We start from the raw sequence: 25,389 nt of genomic DNA on the forward strand, positions 1-25,389 counted from the left end.
ATGAGGAGTACCAGATTATTCAGGAATCTTTGGGATAATTGTTAAACTGCAGTCAGAGCTTTTCCTATGCTTCTTCCCCATGTCCCTTTCTAAACAGCAGAGAAGGACAGAATCTTGCTGAGTGATCCACAGGAAGGGCACAAGCAGGTGCTGCTCACCTCATGACTCCCTGAGACCACCTGCTTGAGGAGCCCGAGTTCTGCTCTGAGTCAGTGCCTTTCCCTTTGCTTGCCACCCTTCTTTCCCACTTGCCTGAGCTCAGAGGTTGATTTTTCAACAACACTAAAGCAAAATAGACAAGCAGCATCTGAGAATTATGTGGCACAGCTATTTTTCTGTGGAAACTGCAGGGAGAGTTTTTGTGTCCAACACTTCAAAATTCTACTTTTGTCTGATTAGTCTTCTAAATTGCTTTATTTTCTCTCCAGGAGAAAACCTAAATAATACTGGAGAAAAGAGCTTTCTATTGCACTTAGAGCTGGAAGAGGACTATAGAAAATTTAGTGATAAATCTCCCAACAGTAAAAACAGTGTAATACAGATTGCAGTAGCTAGAAAAATATTTACCAAAATGGTGGCAACCTGAGTGAGTTCATGCTGACCTGACAGAGTCAGCCAGTACAGTTCTGGTTGGGTTCCCATGTCTGTTCTGATGTTTTCCTCAGTTCAGTATGTGAGCAAGCCAAGGAGGACACCGTGAATTTTCTGAAGACTTCATTTTGATTGATTCTGATTTCAGTCCGTTCTGAAAATTCCCTGGGAAAAATGTCGAGCAAAACTAAAAGTCTTTCTCAATAATGATTTTAAAGCTTTTATCACTGCAAGTTGACAGTGGTTGCAATGGGAAATAATACATAAGGAAAAGGTCACAAGCAGCTCAGTTCTAGAGCATGCTGTTTGTAAAAAGGTGATAGTGACATTGCCAAACCTAGGTTCCCAGATTTCTGCTCTTGACTTAAAAATAAATATACTTTAAGTACATTAATTCAATAAATTACTTTTGATTTGAAGCTTTGGATTCAATGCTTTCAGACTTTCCTTTCTAGCCGTGAGAGTTAGAAAAGTTTTTTTCTCTATTTGAAATGCAAGCTGCAAATCCCTGATGGTAGCATAATGCTGAGAAACTAAGGCTTCAAGAAATATGCTCAATATCTCAGGGATTGTGATAAAATCACAAGAGTTGGCAGCAGTGAATATTCTTAAAGTTTGCATGCAATGATTTTGCAGTCTCACCTCTCAACTTATAGAATACCTCCAGGAGCTGATTGCTGGCTTGGCTATCAATCAATGCCAGAATTCTTCAGTGGCTTACCCCCAGTCAGTAAATAGACTGATGCCTTTGAATAAGGTCAAGATTCTGATCCATACTGAAAGAGAAGATGGATGCAAAAGCAAACCTAAACCCAGGAATAATATTCAAGTAGAAAGGTTTTAAAAATAGATTTTATACATACATATATATATATATATATTAAAAATTTTCAATTTTAAGAGTATAGCATTTTACATGATGGCTATGCAGAGATCTTGGCACCTAGTTTGGGGCAGTACTCTGGCATTAAATATCAGCCTTTACCTCTGACTTTACAGTTTGCTCATGCCATGATGCATGAGCAAGAGGCTGTAAGGAGAAAAGGATTCTGCCTGCATTTTGCTGGAAAACCACAACATTAAGATCAACTGCATCTTGGATGAAGAGCCTCACGATAAAACACTAACTCTCACTTTCACTGAAGTAACAGTTCCTTTAAATTGCCTTTGCCTTCTTATAAATACACCTCTTTTTTTTTTTTTTTTTTTTAATAAGAGACCTTACTGAAGACCTTTTGTCTAAAAGACCTATTATTGAAGGCAGCTAAAATTCTTCCAAAGCTGGTGTGTAAGGTGATTAAAAACATCCAAAAAAGTTTGGACTGTTGTGGCAATGCTGTAGAAAAATAGGTTGTCATTCAAAGCGCCCCCAACAATTTTTCCCTAAAATATGTTAGGTTTATGGATAATAATAACAACCTTTTTTGAGGGTAGACTACTTTCCTTCGCTCAGGAGATCAGTCATTCTTCAAAGCAAAGAAGTTTTGGCTAAAAGTTTCTGAGGTTCCTAATACTGTATTCTGGCCTAGTCGATAACTGCAAATGATAAAAGGTTTTCTCCCAGCCTTTGTGTTCTCTGGCTGCATTAGAAACTGAATGAAGATATATGAGATGACACAGCAGGCTTTTTAATCCTTTAGAAATGGTTGGCAAAGTCACCTCTTTACTTACAAAAAGTAAAACATATGAAGCTGGAGTATAGCTGAGGTTTTTTTTAAAGTACATGTCAATTCTTTTTGTAATCTACTGTATTTTCACAGTCAGGGGCTGGGTGAAGGACAGTGCTTTAACATACCGAGACATGTTTATTGCAAGTTCAGAAGTTTATGAAAAAAATGTGCTGATAATTCAAGGAGAAGCAGGAAAATAAAGAGCATCTGAAAAGCTTCTGTGGGTTTTGCTTAGAGCCCTGCCTGGAGTTTGCTATGGTTAGAATGACAGGGATGCTAGGAAAAATAAATCTGAAATGCTGCAGAGCACTGCTTAACATGTTGTAGGCAAATTTATATGAGGGAGCTCACTTTAGAGCTTGAAAAGGCACGCTAAGCCATTCTTTTGTGAAAACCTAATTGAGATACCAAATGTGTCACAGTAGGACTTAGAGTTTATCTTCTGTCTGGTTTGAGGAAAAGTTGATTGACAGAAATTTTTAGCAGTATGAAAGCTCTATCTTTCACACCTTTTCACTGTTTTTCAGTGCAACCTGCAACTTTTGCTGTAAATGTGTTACTCCTTAGGCACCATCTCTTGGTTGAACAATACTTCTCTATAGATGAGCAATATCTATGGCAAAATACATGCTAACTGTCTTGCAAAGGAAAATCTAAAAATCTAAAATTCAAAGTGTGATCTCAGTTAAATACTTGCCCTGCTTGTCTCCTTTCAATCAGTAGCACAGATACCAATTTTAAACCATAACTTGAAATGGAAGCAAACAGGGCTTCAAACCCCAGCATTCCCTATTCCCCTCAAATTTCTGTCCAAAAGACTAGCATTTCTTATCAGACACAAACATAACTGAGAAAATGGGATGTAACCTCCTTGTTGACTCCTTGATTAGATTAAAAAAAAAAAAAAAAAGAACTCAAACTAGCAGCAAGGTGATAGTCAGCTGAATTATCCAATTCCATCCTCTGGGTGCCACTACATTACCTTTTAGTGAATCAGTCTGAATTTAGCTTGAGCCAGAAGGCTCTCCCAGAGTCCGGGTTCCAGGCTCCCACAGGTGACAAATGCTTACTGGTGTGACACCCTATGAATATTTATGGTCTTATGCCACTGGCTGATGTCGTGACCTGTGAGCTTCTGCTTTACCTTCTTTGATTTTGAGGGTGAATAGATGTATCTTGGTGCATCTTCAGCTGTGGTATATGCAGTTTTCATTTGCTAATGTTGATATAGTTCGTGGATATTTGGACAGTTAAGACAGACTTTCAGAAAAACAACACACTAGGAGCTGACAACAGCATTCAACCACAGCATCTTATCAAGAAAGGAGAAAACAGAACAATGAAATCAATATGCCAGAGGGTGAGCACTATATAATTAGGAAGCTGCAGCTTTATTCTTGTCTCAAAAGCTGTAGAAAGCCATGGGTACCATTTTATTTCTGCATTCTCTCAGCCACTGTTTATTTTTATTTTTACTGAGACAACCTGCTGGTTGACAGAATCCTACCAATTTTCTTCCCCTGAATGAATACAAGACAATACATGCAATTTTTTTTTTAATTGTTAGCCTATCACCTTTCCTCTCAAAAGAGGTGGTAATATTTCCATGGGCAGAATATTATTTCTGCCACTGTTTGTACAGCGCTTTGCATTAGGATCTGTGGGGAGACCACCCCATTTATTTTGGTTGGGTGAGGGAAAGGTTGCCATGGGAGCCTAATGGCTGAAGATTAGAAAAATGCGTGTATGTGACAGTTTCCTACCCACTGCAACCAAAGACAGCAATCACAAGTGACGTGCAAGGTTACCAAGGCTGAAATGCTGGTGGTGCTTAACACCAGTTAACAATGACTTAACAATGTATCCATCTTGTTACATTTTCTTGCTCTTCAGACTGTTTTCTTTCAGTGAAATAATGTAGTAAGAACAAATCTCTCTGGATTTCAAAATAGAAACCTGAACTTACCTATACCATGATTTTGTTAAGCCTCCTAACCTGCAGTGGGGTGCGTACTTGTGCAGCATGAGAGGAGGTGGGATGGGTGTGCTTTGGGCTGCTGAGGAGCAGGAGGGGATATGGCACATCAGCCTTCATGTGGGGCTGGCACGTGGGTACAGGCACAGCAGTCCTTCCTCTTTTTTGGGATGGCATCTGCTGTGCCTGCATCTCGTGAGCATCCACCATCTCACAGCATCTGCAATGCAGAGAGTAGAGACTGAGATCTTTTCACAGGACTGTTTGTTGTGCTGAGTTTGGACTCCATGCCATGCAAAGTAAGGCTTTCCCACCTTTTATAGGCTGTGAACTGGCACACCTTGCAGATCTGGCCCTCATTCTCACACAGCAGGTACAAAATCCATAGATTTCAACCACACCTACACGGAATTGCATCTTTTTGCCATGCCTTAATAGATTAGTTACCTTATAGACCCTATCTAATAAGGAATGCTCAGAATAGATCCATGCACGTATACAAAGTGCAATAGCAAGTCCTCTGTTCTGCCTCTAGAAAGAGCTGAATCATTAGCAAACATTGTATTTCAGGTGAGATTTTCTAAGGACTACAACAAGGCTGATCACAAGTGGAAGAGTGACTGTGTCTGTGATTAGGGGAAATCTTGGTGGAAGGATCAGATTGGCTGTGAACCAAAATTTATGTCAAGAGCAATTTAAACTCCACTGCAGTCTAGTGCTGTCTTTCCAGCCAAAAAGAATGAGTTAAAAACATTTGAAGCTGATCACTGATATGTGTCTTGGGATTATTTCACTCTGCAGCAATAAAGAAATGTAGGGAACAGGGTGTGCTCATATCTGTAAATCTGGTTTGGAGCTCTACTTCAGTAAGAAGCATGATAAAAGGAAAAAGGAATCAGTCACTCCTACTGCTAAGGATTTGTTTTTTAATTATTATTTACTTTGTTTCCTCAATCACTTGGCTTTACTCATTTGGCTGGGAGGCAAACGCGTTCCCTGCTGATTTATCTCCGCTCTGCCGGAGGCTTTTGCTACTCGGTTTGATTCCTAATATGGTAGCGACAGCAGATTTTGTCTGACTTCCAGAGGGCTCCTCTCAGCTCCTGGAATGCAGCAGGGAGAGAGTCCTGCAGAGGCCAACAAAGACAGTTGTTGCATTAATACTAATAAGGACCAGAAAATAGGCTTCCCTACATGTGCTGAAATTCCTGCTTTTACTACTGCCTAAATCACCACTTTTCCCTTACTTCATGATAAGGCCACAGATTGCTTCCCATTATCCAGCTGAATGGTCTTTCTTGGTCACGTCAGAAGGCCTGTTTTTCACAAAGTTTAGAAAATATCTACTTCATCACAATAAAGAAAATATCTACTTCATCACAATAAAGTTTTTTATGTTAAGTGTATAGCTCAAGAGCATGCTGTCACAGGAACAATGGATTAATTATAGGACAGAAGAATAATATGAGAATTGAAATAAACTTAGGATTTCCTAGATTTTATTTCATTTTTCTTGCTTATTTGATTCAACACTCAGCTTTTCAGTGGTTTGAAATACCCACTGGTAATAAACTGATTTTTTCTCCCTTTAATAAAAGTTCCTATCACACACACCAAATTTAGTTCTTCCCTTTAATAATAGTCTTATCACACACACCAGATTTAGAAATGGCCTTTGTTGGTGACATACCAAAATCCAAAGGATTAAATTCCTCTACCAAGCAAGGTCTCTAAAAGGTTAATATGGAGTTGGAAATTAATTTCATTCCAAATACAGAACAATAGTGTGCAGTGACATGACTTTGTGATAAGTATTTGTTAAAGCTAAATCCTTACTAAGCCCTGCAATTGTTTTTCTTTGTGCTAATGGCAGGCTAACCAGAGGCTCTCCCTCTTTCTCTCCTAAAAGTATCAGAAAAGCAGGTTGGTTGTTTGCTAAGTGGGCCTTTTTTTTTAAACTTAAAATCTCAGTTCTGCTAAGTACATTCTTTTCAACATTTGTGATCTTCATTTTTAACAGGAGAATGTTTTGTCTAGCTGAAACCCACAAGTTTAATATCACTGCTTGCTGATTGCCATTTGTGGCATATACGGTAAACAGAAAGAATTTAAATTATTTCTTACTGCTGCTGAGTTAATGTCTTGACTGTCTTTGTTCAGAAAAAAAAAAAGTCCTATTGTCACCTAGATACTGAGTAATGACTAATGCAGAGAAATGTTCAATAGGAGTTTCCAGAGGAAAGCTGGAGCCTGGGATTCCAGGGAATTGATTGCTTCATCTTCATACCAATGATTTTTAATAGGAGTTAGGTGCCTTTGAAAACAGACCTGTTTACAAATACTTGATACTTCTGAAAATCCATTCTAATTTTGGTGGGTAGAGCTTGAAAAGAGTACTGTTTTGTGAGTTCAGTTTTACTGAAATAATTCCTAGTCTCTGTTTACACAATGAGTACTACCTTCACTTGGATGCAGTGTCATCCACTTTTCCTTTACTGTGATTTCTATTTATTGATTACACATAAAAACAGCAGTTTCCCTCCTCTAGCATCCTCCTCCTCATCTAGTAACCACAAAGACTCAGGCTTGTCTTTTCCAATACTCCTCCTTTCAATTCTGAAGATCCAAAGGGTTTCAGAAATTCATATACGCTTTCTGGATTCCTGGGTTATTTGATCTTGTTACAGATCATGATCCACTGACTAGACTGCATCAAGATCTTGTCCAATGGAGTAGCAGGCAGAAATATGCTGAGCTGCCCAGATTCAGTCTGGTTTGTCAGCAAAGCACACTCCACCACTTTTGTACCAAATTGGCTATCTGCTGTAGAAATTTGTAACGGGTATCTGAGCTGAAAAATATCATTTACCCTTTGATTTCTGAAAGGTTGTGTCATGTTTGACTGACTTTTCAACTAAAGTGGTGTAGAGTCAGTGGTGAACATGTCAGTCAAATCTTCATTTGTGCCATTAACTGGCTGGGGCAATTTGAAGAAGAATTTGGGGCATGAGCTATTGGTTGTATTATAAATGCTTCCACCTTTCACCTAATGGCACCATTTTTCAAGTTGTCTGTCCTCTTGTCCTACAGCAGGACTAATGTTCTCAGCAGCAGAGTGTTCCTAATGCAGATGGTGTTGGCCTGGAACACTTGTTCTTTTCCTTGAATCTTAGCTCTGAAATAACTCCTTATTTTGTTCTTTCTTGTAACTTGCCTGGAGTTAAAAAACAAAGTAAACAGTCTGTTCTCCCAAGGACTTCAGCACTTCCATGACTCTTCAGTAAACATAATCTCAATGTTACTCTTGTCTAAGTAAAAATTTGCCTTAAGTTTCAGGTCACTGCTTCTCATTATGTGTAATCAACAGGAATGTGAGCAGGCGTGCAGCCTCCCAGCCTTTCCTCTGCAAGTACTCAAGTTAAAAATCTGACCTTCAGCCTTCTAAAACCTGGGGGGTTTGGGGATTCTAAAATATAGGTTTTCAGTGAGCTGTCACATTTGAGAAACAGATGTAATTTAGCTGAACTCAGTTGAAATTGCTGATAAATTTAGCCTATCTTGTAACTTCTCATGATGGGATTAAGACGAAGATCTTGCCCATCCCAATAAAATTTAGTTTTGATCTCTTTTTTCTTATTGTGGTTAAATTTAATTTTAAAAAAAATCAGGTTTTCCCAATGATATTGGTTAACATAATCTAGAATAGCCCTTTCCACTCCCTGAGCAGATGCATTTCTTGCCTTGCAGTGTTCTAGGAGTCTTCTCACTGCCAGAAAGCCCATCAGCTAAGCTTGTCCTTAGCCATGGCTCTGAGCAGGGAATAGGGAAAGGTTTCTTGTGGCCTCTGTATTAAAAGAGCTTCAAAAAGCTGACTGTATTGTGTGTTGCCTTAGGTTTCATATATGGGATGGGTGGTCTGTGTGTTGAGGCAGTAAAGAGTTAGTTAGATCCCCTAAGTCATACTAAAATTAGGTGCCACAAATAGCCTGTATGAATTCCCAAATCCCACTTAACAGACACTGGATGTGTTGGGAGGCAGGAATAGGAGAAGAAAGAGAGCTGTTGACTGTTTTCTCCAAATAGTTCTGAATGCACGTTTTGTAGGCTAAAAGCAAGCCTGCATTCATGTACCTTCTTCCTTCCATTTATGGTTTTTTCCTTGAAGCTCAAATCCAACAGCAAAATAATGAAAAAAAAAAAAAAGAGAACTAGGATTTAAATAAACTTTGCGGGTAGAAAACGTACTGAGTATTTTTTCAAGTTCAGACTGAGGACAGGATGCTGATGCAATCCTTTTATACATGTAGCCCCTGATAAATGAAATGTAGTTTGAAAATCTTTATATGCTCTTAAAATAAATATCAATCTTGATAAATCTTTACTATGGTTGGTTTCTCAGCTGTGAAGAGTTCAGATCGGGCTGCTTTACCAGTAGACACTGATGTTGTAACACTATTTTTTCTATGCCTTCTTTACTGCAGCATTCCTGCAGTATTTGTTCTGTGCTGTTTCTAGTTTAATCATCAGAATGAAAAAAAAAAAAAAAAGGCATGTCTCCTTCACATTGTCTGGGGCTGAACGCTTACCTGGATGAGAGGAGCTGTTTACAAAGTGGCAGGGCTAGATTTTTATTAAAAGCATCCGAATTATTTTGTGGTATAATGGCTTGCATTTTTCTGGTGACTCATTTGTATGAGCTAAGGTAATTGGGTGTTTCCTACCCTTTTGATCATAGGTAGATAAAACTCCCTGCTGCTTTGCTTTTCTATTTTTTCTATCCTCTCCTTCTCCTCCCAGCTCACCTAATGTTATTTTGGCCTGTGAAGGTCTGGCTGGAATACAGGGACATAACTGGGTTTGCTGCATTTGAAGAAAATTTTCGTGGTTAAGCAATAAGATAGCTAGTGGTTTTAACCTGAGACAGCCTTTATAACTGACTTTGCCTGGTTTTGAGTGTGTTGCTTCTAACCCTCTGTGGAGGAGTACAGATTACCCTTAGCAGGGTGTATTCACTTCTTTCCGTATAAAGACAACCACAACACAGTAGTGCCATGCTGACATTCAGTCAAGCTATAAAACCTTTCTGTGGCAGTGTTTACTTGGAGAGTTGGGACTACAAATGTATATTTTTGCTGCAGTAAATCACTAATATGCTAGTTAGACCCACTTTTGGTTTTGACAGACTTTCTCTGTGTTTCAGGGTTGAGGAATTCTTTGGAGTGAATACTGACACTCACTCAGATGTGGTTTTCTTTATTACCCAGTAGTACTGAACTGCCTATCTTTTCTCAGTGAAGTTTGAGGTTAGAACTTATTTTGCCTCGCAGCTGTAAGATTTGGGGCTTGGGGTCTTTGTGATGGGTGGGGTTCTGGGAGCAGGGAAATAACAAAAACAGGCCTCCACTCAGCAGTGTGTGCCTCAGTGAGCTGGGGCAGCTCTGCCCCCAAACCAGCCCAGCTCTCGAGGGCTTCAAGGCACTCAAGGTCCTGTTGTTTTCAGCTAGGACATCCCACAAGAACTGCTTCTTAACTTGGGTCCTTTGGGGTGTTCTGTAATCTGTGCTACTGATTCTCTCTTCACTCTTCTGCCTGTCCATGTGTATTCCCCCTTCCCTACTCCCCAGTTCACTTGAGGACAGTCTTTTGAATCTCTCTAAGCCTCTGTGTATTATCTTCTGGTATTTTCACTGCCATCAATTTTTTTTTTTTCCTCTACATCATCAAAAGGCATTACCTAAATGGCTTCTAACTCAGCAGTCTGCTGGAATTTGCTGCCTGAGATATTGCCAGCTTGCTTTGGTTCCAGTCTGGTTTTCTGTCCTGGAGAGTCTGCCTGTATCAGCAGCTCAAATTAATACATTCCCACTATTTGATATAAATACCTACTTCATCTTAGCTGCTGTTGTATTCTTCCTACTTGTATACAAGCATGGTATTACATTATGCATTTTTATTTCTTTATTTGTTATCTAGGATTGCAGGTGCCCTTCTCCACTGTGTTAAAATTTTACAATGCCATGCTGTCTCTCCCCCTCCTCACTACATTCAAGCTTCATGAGCAGTCAGTTCCTCCCCTTTTGATGCAAGTACAAGGGAGCAAGGTTTACTGCTTTGATGCATGTAGTTTTCATGTAATCACATTTACAAGGTGGTTGGTTGAATAGTTGCTTTTCCACAAGAGTATTCTGTGTTTACCCACAGCCAAAACTCAAGGTGCATTTTCCTGTTCGTTCAAACCACATTTGTTGTGCTTTATGAAACTGTTTGTTTTGCCTGTGTGTAACTGTGCTGAAATGAACCCCTTGGATACAGCAGACAGATCAGCTATCCTTGCTCTGGCAGTAAACTTAATCATAAACTCAGAAGCACTAATTTGTGCTGATTTTAAATAAGACTTTGGCTTTTCTTTTTTTTCTTCTTTTTTTTTTTTCCCCTCCCATTTTCCTCTACTTTCCCCATCTGGCACAGCAATATTTGTTGTATGTTCCAGTTGGAAGCACTGTGGGTGGAATTGCACACTCAAGGGCTGGCTGAATAGCCCTTAGGCCACTGTGAACATTTCTCTTTCCACTGTCAGCTCTACATGTTCAGCAACCACAGTTTGGGATTCTTGGGTGAGGGAATCGTTGGCTAGCTGTCAGTTTCACAGCACCTCCTTCTTCCCAAAGCTCCCTGGTTCTCTGAATTCAGCATTTCAATAGCAACTTGATGTTTGTGTAACTGCACACCAGTGAAGAGTTGTTATTTTGAGACTGCTTTGCTACAATCTCCGTTTAACTCTCTTCATTCTAGGCAGGCTATTGTTACTTCTACAAATATCAACCCCTTCTTCCTCACTGTAAATGGATTCTTGGACTCCATTATTCCTATGAGAATCTGTCTAATATTATTGAATATGAAATTTAAAATGTTTTCATTTATAAATTACCCAGTCTTACAGCATCTTTTTTAAAGATGTAAATATGTAAATATGGTGTAAATATGTAACCCAAAGTCATCTAAGTTGTTACTCTGCAACATATGAGCCCAAAGGAGCCTGATGGGCCTGGCTTTGTGTGTATGCACTGGGTCTGGATCACCTCTCCATGGCACTTACAGACACAGGCAAGTGTGATAGGAACTTTTTAGGCTTAAACTCTTCACAGCTGTCATGGCCATTCTGAAAGCCCCTCTGGACTGCATGCAGCTTCTCAACCCCATCCATGGCCAGTACCCAGCTGGCTGGTGTTGGGACAGTCTCCACCACTCAATCCCTTGAGCTCTTCAGTAAAAGGGATTTTAAAATGTGTTTTGCTGGGGTCAGGACTGGCATAGACACTGCACAGGAACCTACAGCAAACAACCTTTTGCTACTCACCTCTTAAGTCCTGGCTATTGATAAAGACTTGGCCGTAACATCAAGTAATGTGCAGCCTGGTAGGGTTATGGAAAGGGTGATGAGAGTAAAAAAATATCAGCATTAGCTGAAGGGTGGACATCATGTAGCTCAGCTTTTTCTTTTTTTTTTTTTTTTTAGTCCTATTTTTAAGGAAATCTGATTTAAAAAACCTTATGAACCACATATTTTATGCCAAGAGAACTGTTTCCAATGTGAGAGTGTTTTCTAATATTTCTCTTGGGACATCAGCTGCTCCTTAAAAATAATGTCCTAACTTTAATTTGTTCATTTGTGGAGGAAGGTAGAACAGTTTGTGTCAGTGAATAGAAACTATAATTTTTATGCAGTCTAGAAGGTATTTGTGCTTCTTCTTAGTCATTGTACCATATACTGTTTTTTTCCCCTCTGGCTTTCCATTCAAAGCTTTCCATTAATATGAAAAAATACTAGCTGAGAAAATCTAGTATCACTCTAAACTCATTATTTCAGGGATTTTTTTGTATCCACTCTCATCAAAACATGAATGAATAGAAGAGAAAAAGTCAGGGGAAATTATCCATGGCCTGGATGCCACAAGGCATCGTGTGAATTGTCCCTGTCCCTCGGGAGGAAGGGTTTGTATGCCCACAGAGGGAGCATGTCCCATAGTTCTTGGGAAAAATCAGCAAATCTGTGGGAACTCCCAGCAAAGTTCTTCCTGTTTTGCTTTGCTCTTAGAGCCCTGCTGCTTTCCATAGCCCAGCTCTGGCCTGTGCTGCTGTTTCTCTCCAGAGGTACTGCCGGTGTTGCCAGCCTCCATCCTGGAGAGTCTTTAGAGAAAATAAGGTTGTTTGCTGTATTAAATGGCTGCTCTCTCCACTGCCTGCCCAGGGACCTTCACCTGAAGCTTTTTGTATAGAAGGGGGAGCAGGTTAAGGGTGCTCTATTGACCCTGCTCCAGCTCTGGTCTAAGCCCCTGGCTTTGTCTTCCCTTGGCTTTCATCGTGCTGCTGTGCTGCAGGATGAGAGTGGCTCTAGCCTGGAACTAGAAATGCACCCTGCACGTCACCTCTGTCCTAACTGCATTTGCACAGCTATTTGTAAAGCTGCATTTCCAAAACTCATTTTCTTTACTTCTTGAATCAATTTCCAAGCTCTTCATTAATTCATTCTGCTTCCTGGAATGGAAACTCCACTGTCTGCTGACACTTTTGCTCTAAATGTCAGTGATGTTGAGCTTTGGCATGGATTGTGCATAAATTTTCTTCTGATGGGAAAAAACACGTGCTAATGAGCACCCAGTTATCCTGAACATTTTGAAGACAAAAATACAGCTGGAGGCAGTTCTGGCACCGTAGTTCTTCACCATTTCTACATTTTAGTTGAGAACATTTTATTACAATGTTTTGTCATATGAAACTATTCAGGTGTATCTATGACTAGTTTGTTCTGGCTCATGTTTTTTCCTGTTAATCATGTTAGGCTTTCTCAAAGCTTGTAGAGGGTTTTCTCTGATCTCTCTGCACAGACCTGGATGGGATTTTTTTCTTTAAACCATTAAGCTCCCCCTGCCCACAGCCTTGGGACTGTAACTGAACACACAATCAATTTCAGTGTTATCTCTGTGGCATTTTTCAAATTTATCTGTTTCTAGATACTTTATTATTATTAGATTGCAGAAGCCTCCATGTTATATTAAAAAAGATGGGCACTGTCCTTCTGTTTGCATTCAGAATAAGCCATTGTAGTAAAACCATTCCAAGCTATGTTGTTGATGCTTTTTTCTGAAGATCCATAGAAATGGAAATTTGCATGCTGAATTCTCTCCTACCTATGTTGAAAATGATTTTTCATTAGCCACTTACCTCTCTAACATTTTTCATCTTGAAAACCCTTGAAAAACAGTCGTTCTCAAGTTCTGCCTTTTCCTAATGTATTGTCTTCTGGCACAATTTTCTTCTTTTGAGTTGTAGTACTTTTTCCTTATAAGGTTTTCTTTTGTAAAATCTCTTAACCAGCTAAGTGCATCTTGTCTACAGCATGTCTGTAACTAGTCATTATTTTAAGAGAGTTCCACTTGTATGTGTGTGTGTGTATATATATATATATATATATATATAAATATACATATCTCTGCCTCGTGGTCCAGATTACTGTAGAAATCTTGGTATTACATACCATGTCGATTACTTATTAAATAAGGCATTGGCATCATTCTGCAAACCTCAGGAAAACAAAATGTGTCAGCTGGTCCTCTCCATGCTTTAAAAGCAGTTCAGCTAGCCTCCATTGAGACATTCCTGTGAGATCCACAATGCACAATTAAGTTGCAAACAGGACATCGTTTCAGCATTCCTGGGTGGACTGTTAATGAGGGAATAAATAGAACAATTTTAATTAGTCCCTCACACTGGTTAAAATGGGTTATTAAGCAAAGGACACAAAGCTATTCTGTCTCCTTCAGCAGAGGGACATCTGGGTGCAACATCTTTTCTTCCAGATAGATGAGTGTGATGCATCCAGAGATACCTGGGGATGTGATGTGTTCTGTATCCCTGTTTACTTGAAAGGAATCAAACTGGCTAAAAATACAGTGATGTTTACCCATGGAGAGAAATTAATATTCTGGGGTGCAATCTATTTAGCTAAAGATAGATATTTACTCTGGAATGAGATAACTATCCAGGGTACATAAAGAGAAATAGTTATTTTCATTGGCATTGCCCTTTATGACCAGGCTAGGCATTTAACAGGCAATTTGTCATTGCAGGGCTGTAATATCAGTTCTGTCATCCTTACTAGTCTCAGTTCTTCAGTGAGACTATTTACATGTTAAAGTATTACTCAGAATGACTAATGGGGCCAGCACTGAGGTTATGTTGCAAGTAGAGAGAAAAGACGTTTCCATTAGCACTAAACCTTATCTCACAAAAATCACTGGAGACTGGCACTTCCCAGAGGTTCTGCTTTCTCTTGATTATCATCCCTTTTTCCACTAATTGATTCCAAGCAGTTCAGCTTCTGTTACTTATTGGAAGAGAATTTGTCTCTTTCAGAGATTTATTCATGAAGTCACAAGAAAGTCTGTGCTCAGGTATCAGGTTTTTTTTGTGTAGAGTGCAAGCAGATAGATTAGTGGGGAGCTGAGGGACTTAATGCTGTGGAACATGGGAGAATGTAACTGATGATAGTAGGGAGGGGCTCATGTATGGGACACAGCAGAATAAGGAGAGGGGAGAATTAGACAGGATCAGGATACTTCAAAAACAAGAAAGTGGATATACCATCTAATTAGGATAAACTCAGCCAAAATCTCTAATGGCCCACTCACTTGAGCTGGACACCCTGTTCTGATTTTAAGTGTTTGTGATGAATAAACTTAAATAATACTTTGCTGGCAAACAAGAAAAGAAGGAACATGGTTTCAGTTAAGTTCTGTTTGGATTAGTATGACAATTCTACCCTCAGATGAAAGAAAATTGGATTATTTTCTTGTGTTGCACCCCATTCTGTGCTCCATTTGGTACCTCTGCCACTCAGTTCTGCACCACTGGGTCTTTCCTCTCAAAAACTGGCATTTGAGCCTAACTCAACTCCTCAGCCTGACAAACAGAAGAAACTGATCAGGACATGAAAAAGAAACCACAGAAATGTGTCTGGTGGGTCTTGCCCCATGGCTGTGAGTTGTCTAGGTCAGGTTTTGTTCCAATGAAAGCATGAAGATAGAAACTGTAGAAAGTCAGTAGAAGCAAGTAATTTAAAGTGAATGTACTCACAGATGTAGAAGAATTCATATACATTGATTTCTAGTTTAAAAATATTCCTCACCAAAATATGGATTTTGTTATCAATATAGGAATATTTCTGCATCCCTTTATAAGTCTTACTGTACAGTTCCTTAAGGACATATGAATAATCATCAAACCTGTGTATATTGTCTGTGCAGAGGCACAGATCAGCAAAGAATTGGCTTGTATCACTTGCATTTATTTTAATAAATTGTTCCATTCTAATACCCTTAATAGTAATATATTACTGTACTGTTTAGCCTTCCAGTCTAGTGACTCAAATTATATTTTTACTGCATCTTACCTCATTCTCATTTCTGAACACTTTACCACTGACTCATTGACTACTAAACTTTCTTAGTATGTATTAGGTATACCTAAACCATAATTGTGAAGTTAGCACAGCTTTGCATTCTGCATGGAACATCAGGGAAAGTGATGAGCTTTTCTCAAGTACCAGCTAATGTTGAAGAATTCCAGATTTGCCTCCTTTCCATCTTCAAAACCCTGTGTGCAGTGGTGTTGAACTCAGTATTAAAAAATAATCGACCTCTGTTGGCTTTTTGCTAGCATTTTGCTCTTCACATGATACTCCTTAATTCATACATTGTGCAGCCACAAGGAACCCTTACAATCCCATCTTGCCTGAAGCATAAACCTACCCCAATTTAATTTCTGTTTGAACTCTGAGTCTTTTGAGGGAGAAGGAGTCTTAACCCTCTGTAACAGAGAGTTCACCATTGGAGAAGCTACTCCAGCTGTTTCCATCTTACTTTTAAAATATGTGCCTATTCCTAAGTGAGAATTTCCCTATTTCCTTCTCACAGCCATTGGATCTTTTTATACTCTTGTCTGCTGTCTTGAAGAATCTACTACCAAAATTAGGTTTCCTTCAGAGGAACTGTAGACTATGATCAAGTGACTCCAGCAGCTTAACTGTCCTGAACACCCAGCTCTTCCAGAGAAAGACATATTTTGACCGTAGAAGAGTGCAATTACTCTTCCAAAAATTAATTTCACTGCAGAATCATAAAGCATGGTTTGATCATGCTCAATTGCAATGCTCATTTTTCCTTATTCTGTAGCCCCAGCCTTTTCCCAAGAGGGAAAGGAGAAGCCCTCTCCTTTGATAGTTTGCCTTATTTCAGGCTCCCTTATTTATGCTGCAGGTGACTTATGTCTGGCAGGCATTTTAGATACCTCCTACTGGCTCACTTAAGGGAAGCTTGCCTTGATCTACATCAAAGTTCAGCTGCCTAAAGCCAGGCAAATTTTGGTGACAGTACCATACAAGTTGTTGAAACACAAGAGCTTGAGATGCCTCAAATGTTGCTTTGTGGTAAGCCTAAACAGAAAAATAGCTGATCTCAGTGAGGGTACTTCTAATTACCAGCTCCATGGAAGAATGTTAGTTCACTCTCCAGACAGTCACATGGCTCTAGCAATGGATTGAGGACTCACAGTGCTATTCTTTTAAGCAGGCATAGCTTCCATTGAAATTATATCACTGAGATACCTCATCAGCCCTGTAATGTGCAGGAAAGTTTTGCTCACACAAGGAACACCTGATTAGGTACCAAATGAGTTCTGTTCCTTTGCCACCAGAAGCCATTTGAAATGACAGTGGGAATTCAATCGAGAATGGTAAAGGCAAGCTGTAATTTATACCAGCACCGTGGCCCCCATGGACTCTGGCTGTGTGCAGCACTGAGGCAGAGGGCTGGTATTGAAGGGACAGAGTCCTTTCCTGCCAGGCAGTGCTGGACCCTGCTGGACCCTGTCAGTCACAGCTCACCAGGGAGGTCAGAGGACAGGAAAACCACAGCACAGCACCTGCCCAAGGAGCGATGGGAATAGCTGCCGGGTGGTTGTAGAGCATCCAACCATGACAGCTCTGTACCTGCTGTGTGCATCTGGCAGCACTCACCGGTCTTGGGAAAACCACCCCACAAACCATTGCTGAGAAATGCTTGCAGGATGGTTAAGAAGCTCTGGAACGAACTAAGGTGGAATTTACTCCACCTTCATGATGTTAAGGAGATAAGGCAATAAATGCTTTGTACCTTTTCCCACCAGGAATACTTCACAATCCTACAGGAGTTTTTTTATAGTGGAAATTAAGAACTTGTTTAAATACAAGCTGTGAATGTTGTCTGTTTGTTTTGGGGTTGTTTTTTTTTTAATCTATGTCTATGGGATTAAAATCTGTAGAAAACACACTGAATTCTCCTTCTTAGCTCTACCTCTTCTCTTGAATGCTTAGATCCCTATGTGAAGATCCATCTGATGCAGAATGGTAAGAGGCTGAAGAAGAAAAAGACTACAATTAAAAAGAACACTCTGAATCCCTACTACAACGAGTCTTTCAGCTTTGAAGTACCATTCGAGCAAATTCAGGTAATGTCAAACAGTGTTTTGTCTTTCCTCTGCATTCCATTTCTCAGCCCTTATAAATATTTAACAGGAATCTTGTTAATTATCACATGTGCATGCCTTCATTAGCACCTAGGTGCCAGCCTTGTGCTACATTAGATGAGTGTGACTGCTTCAAGAGGGAAATGATAAAATGTGAAGTACTTAGGAAGCTTTGATTCATCAGTGAGAAATGGAGAACTGACATTTTCTGTTAACAGAAATGGATTTGGAGAAAAAAAAATCCACAGGGAGATAGTGAAGGAATGTGCCAGCAAAAAGGTGTAGGGATAAAAGAAAAGCCATATATAACATTTTTCCCTAAATTATTTAAAATAATAAATTGGCATTATCAGGTAAATTTGTGTTCCTTATGAATTTATTTGCCCTGGTTTTTCAAAGCACTGCAGCAGCCCTTTAAAGTAAAACACCCAATTCATTCACAGCTTTTTTCAGGAATTATTAACTACACTTTGAAAACTTTTTCAGTGATTCCCATGTCCCCTGGAAAAAGGCATTTGAGACTCTCAGGGTTCAGTACTGCAGTACCTGTTCTCTTAGTGCCTCAGGAAAGCTCCAGCAGTTGTCCAGATGCTACTCCCAGAGCTCAGTACCTAAAATTAAGGGTCTCAGAAGTCAACACAGTGGGATGGAAGTCACCTACAGTAGTGGGAAATATGAGGACAAAGCATTGTGTAATTTTTTTCAGGGACTCAGTGGCCTATCTTTGAGCTACTGGGAGGCAAACCATCTCTCATGAGAGAGAATTAACTTTTGTTGATGTTTACTGTCTTTTATCTCAAGAGAGAAGCTTTTTTTTATCCATCTCAGGAGGCATGTGGGGAAAGAGCTGCATGCTGCCTTCCCTCCTGGCCACAGAGCCCCAGGACTGTGGAGATGTTAGGCAATAAAACAGCTTTTCTGGGTGGACCTGAGTGGGGAAAGGGTCCTTTCAGGGGCCTCCCAGTTTAAATGACCATAATTTAGAACATCTGGGAATACATCCTTCTGTGGATTGTAAGAGAGGTTATGGTATAAATTCGGTTCCATGCTTTTAAACTTGTAGTTTAAAAGCTTAAATGTGTTTAAATTGCTTGAACAAAACTTGGAGCCCCTCTTCATTAGCTGAGAGCATGGTGTCATGGTATAGGTTTTCAAATTGTGTATCTTGGATTTTGATAGCAACTGGGCTGGAGAGAAGCCCAGGGGCCAAGGCCTACCTTTCAAGTAGCTTGCTTTTTATTGACTTGGTTCTAACAAAAATAATAAAACTAGGCAAGGTGAAGCATGGGCACAGTGACTTGGATGCATGAGTAGTCCATTTAGAATTTCTTCATGTACTACTGCATCTGCAAGTGTCTATGGATTCTAGGAATCAAAAGTGGGAAATCAGTGGGGGCTAATTTCTCTTGATTTAAATGAAAGCTGGTCTGTGGGCTTGTGGAAGATTTCACAACAAGTCCAAGACCCAGAGGCCAAAAGAGGTGAATCAAATCAAGTGGGAGTTTAGGCAGTGAGTATTTTGATTTCCAAATAGGGAAAGGACTGAGGAGCTGGAATGGTTACCTCCAAATTACCCTATCAAAACTTTGGCATGGTTGGGCACATTTTTTGTACTTGACCATTTTGCATTGTAATTCAAAGCTGGTTTTTAAGGTGCATGTAGTTTATTTTAAAAATCTTGTGGTTTAGAGGTTTAAATTTTTGTCTTCCTTTTATTTTTTTTTAATAAGTTTGTTAGAATTACCTTTTAGCTATCTCCTTGACTACATAGCCCCAGTTTTAAATCTGCAATTATGGACTTTGCTCATTTGCCAATGTATTTTGAGTTAGTTATAAAAGACTACATTTAGACTGCTTCATGATGGATATTGAAGTAATTTCAGCATTGGAAAAACTCAATTAAAATATGTTATTTAGACTTATTGTGGTGGGAATCACTGTGACCTGTGCTGCTCATATAAAAGTCATTAAGCAAACTTTCTCTGTCAAAAAATAATGGTCATACAAGTTTCTTGATTGTTGGAGAATGAAGAGAGGTCGTGGAGGAAGAGCAGGTCAGTAGCAGTACATCTGTGTAATTTTAAAGGAGGCAAAAGTTAACATTTTCAACAATTTTACAGTGACAATGGGTTCTGGCTCTTAAGAGGAAGAAAGTGATGTCTTCAAGGGTAATGGGAGAACACCACAGGGAAGTCAAATCCTCTTGCTACTGGCAGATCAGGCACGTGTTTTGCCACATGCAAAGCAGACTGCCTCTGCAGGCAGCAGTGTCTCCAGGCCCTCCCAGTCCAAAGGGCTTAATCACTCCGTGGAAACTGCTAATCCAAGTGTTTATTAGGAGAGGCAGTTCTTTCTACTAGCACCTCTTGGGTTTTGCCATGCAGCTGCTCCTTTAATAAGTGGTACAAAGGCAAAGGGATGCTCACATTTCTCTCTAGGTTTAGTCCAGAGATCATGAGGGGAGAATCATCTCCAAATTAATTATCTGAGCTGGCTGTTCTTTACATCTTTGTAGAGCAACTTAAAGGGTCCTTCATTAACAGTGCTCATTTTTTTTCTTATGATTAACATTAAAAAAAAACAAAAAACAGTAATAACTATCCCCAAGCTTCTAGGTACAACAGGCAAGCATTTTTTTGTAGTGAAAAATAATAGTCTCATGCTTACTTTTTATATCTGTAAATGTACCATATATCTAAAACATAAGTGTTCATTTGGGGAGGTACCATTAAAAGTGAGTGTATTGCAAACAGCAACACTGAAATGTAATTCTGGCACCTAGAAATACTTGCTTCAGAATATTGCCTTTTATCATGAGTGCTCTGGGGAGGAAAAATCTTGAGTTTGATGTATACTTTTCTCATCAGCAACTATATAAATACTTAAGTGCCTGCTGGAATCATCTCTTTCTCTGGCTCAGTGAACTGTTACAATCCTGTAAGGAAATGGACTTTATAAAATAAACCTCATGACCCTGGTCTTGCTACTTCTAAAAGATAATCCTATTACAAGCCCTGAAATTAATCATTCTAGTAAGAGGTCCAGATTGCAGATATATTGAAAGCTTTAAATTTAAAAAACTAATTCTAGAGAATAGAGGATTTTTCTGGAAATGTGCTTTAGGGCGTTCTTCCTTCTACTCAGGAAGCTGACACTGGAATCAGGAAAAGAACTGTATGCTCATCATTAAAAATAAAGCTCTATGAGGAGAAGTGTTTACAGTTTCTTAAAATAATAGTGAATGTCTCAAATGGTGTTGCAAGAGAGCACCACTCCACTGAAGGAATAGCTGTTGATGCTCTTCTGACAATTACTAAAGACCTGAAAGAGAGGAATTGTGTGTATGTGCACACAACTACGAACATAAATGCCTGGCTCAAACACCTCCCAGTGTTCCCCAGCCTAAATGGATGGAAAATTGTCTGTGAGCTGTGACAGATGGGCTCACACAGACCATGTGGGACCTGTTTAACCCTCTTTGCCAGAGGTCACCATTCCTACAGAAGTGGCACTCTGGCATCAGCTCAGTTGTAGGCTGTGCCAGTGTCAGAGCCCTGAGACACCAGGGGTTTATACATCCATTCCAGCTCCCTTAAGCAGCCAGCCTGTTTCCTAGATTTCTCTGTAAATATGCAGAATATACACAGTATACACACATGCTTGCACATGTGTACAAGTGCACACACCTGTGCATGGAGATGAGAACACGTGTGTGTGTGTGTGTGTGTGTGTGTGTGTGTGTGTGTGTGTGTGTATGGGTGTGTTTGTGTACAGTAGCTATAAGGGCTGTCTTCTGAATTTGTCTGGAAATACCTGACTAGCATACTGGATGGATGGGTAAGAGTTGCTAAGAAGTAGAAAAACAACTAACGGAATGGAGTACAGTATTGCAAACATAGAGACATTTCTGAACTTTAGTTATTAATTTATTTACTTAAAAAATAAGGGTGTGTAAAATTGCACAACTTTTGAACTAACTCACCTGTAAGTTGTTAATCTGTTAAAGGAAAAACAGTCAGCCTCAATTTCCACATGAAGCTATTCAATGCAAGGGGGCAAGTTTCAACTAACAGGGAGGTGGTAAACCTGATTTTATTTGGAAGGCTCACAAGAAGCAAAAGCAAAAATTTGAATTTGCCTCTCATAGGGGAATCTACTCAAGCTGTCGCACACTTCCCCCTTCATGACTTCTCCGTGACTGGCTGTCCCCACATTCATCCCTGCCAGCCTTCCCCTCGCTGTCATGCTCACTGCTCTTCCTCTGTCTCATTACAGAAAGTGCAAATTGTTGTGACTGTTTTGGACTATGACAAGATTGGCAAGAACGATGCCATCGGGAAGGTCTTTGTGGGCTACAACAGCACCGGCGCGGAGCTGCGGCACTGGTCGGACATGCTGGCCAACCCCCGGCGGCCCATCGCACAGTGGCACACCCTACAGCCCGAGGAGGAGGTAGATGCCATGCTGGCAGTCAAGAAGTAAATTATGTTAAGTTAAATTAAATTAAATTAAATTGAATTATGAAGAAGAAAAAGACGAAGAAGCCTTTCTGCATTTGCCCACATAGTGCTCTTTAGCCAGTATCTGTAAATACCTCAGTAATATGGGTCCTTTTATTTCCAGCCATGTGTTCCTGACACAGATCAGTTGTACTTTAAAATTCCCATTTTAATTTGCACAAATTTAAATGTAGAGAGCCTTTTAAAGGCGCTTCATTTCACCACTGCCCGCCCCAGATCTACTCTTCTTTTAAGCAATATGATGTGTAGATAGAGCATGACAGAAATTATTTATTGTATCACACAGTTGTATATATACATCAGTATGCTGAGAATTTATTTCTAGTTTGTGTATTTGTATGTTGTAAGCGTTTCCTAATCTGTGTATATCTAGATGTTTTTAATAAGATGTTCTATTTTAAATTATGTAAATTGACTGAGATATAGGAGAGCTGATACTATATTATAGGGTAACTATTGTATCGTCTGCATTCCAGAAAAAAACAAAATCCAACTTGTAAGGCACTAGTAGTGTTACACTGACATCTTAAAGGACAACTTAAATCTGAGCTTTCAACTGGACCATCCTAATAACACACTTCACATCCACAGTGAATCTTGGAGGGGCAAATCCAATTGGGTAGACTTCTTTCACAGGCAACTTAGCATGATCTGAGCAGTTCCGTGGCTGACCTCATGGAGATGTAGCCAGAAGCCGGGATATAATTTTTTTGTATATATTCCAAAGCAAACACATAACAGACTGAAATGGCTTTAGATTCAAAGCTGAGGAAGCAGTTCCACAGGAGGCAACAATTTCATCTAACATACGAAGACAGACTGCAGAAGTGCAGGGAGGGGAAAGAGGGAAATGCAGCAGTAGTAAAATGCTGCCATGAAAACAAGAGTAGCTCTCCATTATCACCTTTATACAAAATTTGCATACTGTGAATTCCATCCACAATTTCACATTATAATGAGTTTGCACATTAGACTTTGTAACAAAATATTTTATGATACTAACTCAGATTAGAAGGAATGCAGAATATTTTTTAGACACAGCCGTGTGAGTTTATTATACAAAATAGTTTCATGGTAAACAGACAGTATTGTAATCCCATCAGAAGATGACAAAATTTAGCCATAGTTCTAAATGCACTTCAAAGTAAGCCAAAAGAGAACAGCTAGTGACCTTTTATATACTATTTATACTTAAGTTTTAATTTGTCCTTTAAACAAAAAGTGAAAACAAAGAACAAGTTCTAGAAAACTGAAGCAACCTCTTCTGTATACTAGATGCTCGTTTCAGGAGGAGTTTTTAAATGTTTTAAATGTTATTATGTAGTAAATGGCACTATTATGAAGCTATTAGTCATTCCATAAGAGTCTTGAAAGACTGCTCTGTGTATCACTGTGACTGCCGTGTGTGCTTAGAAATGTAGTTTTCTCAGTGGATAGCAAACAATTTATTCCGTAGTGATATTGTAATAATACTGCCATTCCCTTCTACTGCACTGCCGAAGGAACGCATAGCACAAGCAGTTCCAGTTGTTACGGACCAATGTAGAACTGGAGAGCTATGCAGGGGACAAGGATGCTCTAGTGAATGGGTTGACCACGCAGCATTTTGTCAAGCCCTGTGCAATACTCTACGTTTCCAAGCGCCCTCGCCCCTGCTGCTTTCCCGTAGAGTCATCTTACAGCTCCCCAGCATGGCACCTCCGCTGTACCATCTCATCAAGTCATTCAGGGCATCACCTCTAGCTCATCTACCGTCCTGGGAGGCCCCTCGCTTATCTTTCCAAGCTGTGAATATATTTATAATGCTTTTGAAGAGTTCATTATTTTCAGCAATGCAAATTACCCTAGAAATGTGGAAATGCTATTGCTTTTGGAGGGAGGCGTGAGCATCAACCATTAATGTTCTTATCAGTCCTCTGTGTCTAACAAAGATGAATGTAATGGGAGAACTGTGCGCTGCAAACTGAATTCCACAGCCTCCCTCAAGGCCCTGCTTCTGGGAGAGGTGTGACAGTCTCAGAGCTCAGTGCAGGGATGGCCAAGGATCCCTGTTTTTCAGTACTTTGAGGGTAAAAGCAGCAGCAAAGTACTGGGAGGAGAATAAAACCTGTATCTCTCCCCACCTCCAAAAGTGAGAATAGCAAGATCCATTTTCTTTCTTTTTTACATGAAACATAGAAAAAACACAAGCGAGACATTTTCTGATAGAAACAGGCACATACATGCAAAGCATCAAGCTGGAATATTTAAAAATCTTATCCTTAAGGACCAAACCCCACCAAAGAGAAGAAATAGACAGTCAGCTTTCCAGCCTAAGAGCTTCATGGTCTCCAGCTTTCAGTTACTCATTCAGGATAGCTGCAGGTTCAAAGTGCCAGGACTGACTTACTGTGTTAAGGTATTCTTAATGCTTTCTCTTCCTACACTGCCAGACTGAACGTCACCCTAGAGCTGGTTTGTAAGGTACAATGATTCTCAGAGACTGAACCTGCCGTGTGACCAAGATGACATTTTTCATCCTCAAAGAAGCCACATGTACCTTTCTGACAAAGCTGTGTGAAGTATTAGAATCTGATGCTGTAGAAAGATCCTAGTTGCCTTTGTGTATATTTACTGCCTGCTTGAGTGTTTCTCTGTGTGGGTTTTCTCTGTATCTTGTAGAAATGTTTGGGGTGTTTTATCCTGCCATATCGCTCGTGGCCCGCGAGCTGACAACTTTAGCCGTATTTTACCTTCATTTTTGATGAGGTGGTTTATATTTTGTTTCACTTTGTGTAGTGACTCCCCACAGTAGAGTTTTCCAATTGTCGTTAAAAATAACATACATATTACACAGATATTCAATAAAAATGTTTTATTTCCTGTTGATGTTCTGGCATTTCTCTTTTGATCTGAAATTTTGAAAAGACAATTCAATCCAGGATTTTCACACAATCACATACTTGGAAGTGTCGCAAGTGAAATGGCACAGCACGTTTCGAGGGGCTGTGAAAAGCTGCTTTCATCAGTAAGACAGTCACAGCCAGCAGTGCTACAGTAGATGAATTCTCCACCTCTATTGCAGATCAAGCAC

At 39.7% G+C, this 25,389-nt stretch overlaps 1 protein-coding gene across 1 annotated transcript in view; it reads left to right on the forward strand.

The window, feature by feature from the left end:
• Positions 1 to 25,157, forward strand: part of SYT1 (synaptotagmin 1) — a 253,467-nt gene extending 228,310 nt beyond the window's left edge. The window contains exons 9-10 of the mRNA XM_009086709.4: positions 17,645 to 17,778; positions 22,072 to 25,157. Of these exons, the coding sequence (XP_009084957.1) occupies positions 17,645 to 17,778; positions 22,072 to 22,278 (341 nt within the window). The 3' untranslated portion in view covers positions 22,279 to 25,157. The remainder of the gene's footprint in view (positions 1 to 17,644; positions 17,779 to 22,071) is intronic.
• Positions 25,158 to 25,389: the final 232 nt, after the last annotated feature.

This window comes from Serinus canaria, chromosome 1A (genome assembly GCF_022539315.1).
Source record: "Serinus canaria isolate serCan28SL12 chromosome 1A, serCan2020, whole genome shotgun sequence".
Taxonomy (NCBI): domain Eukaryota; kingdom Metazoa; phylum Chordata; class Aves; order Passeriformes; family Fringillidae; genus Serinus; species Serinus canaria.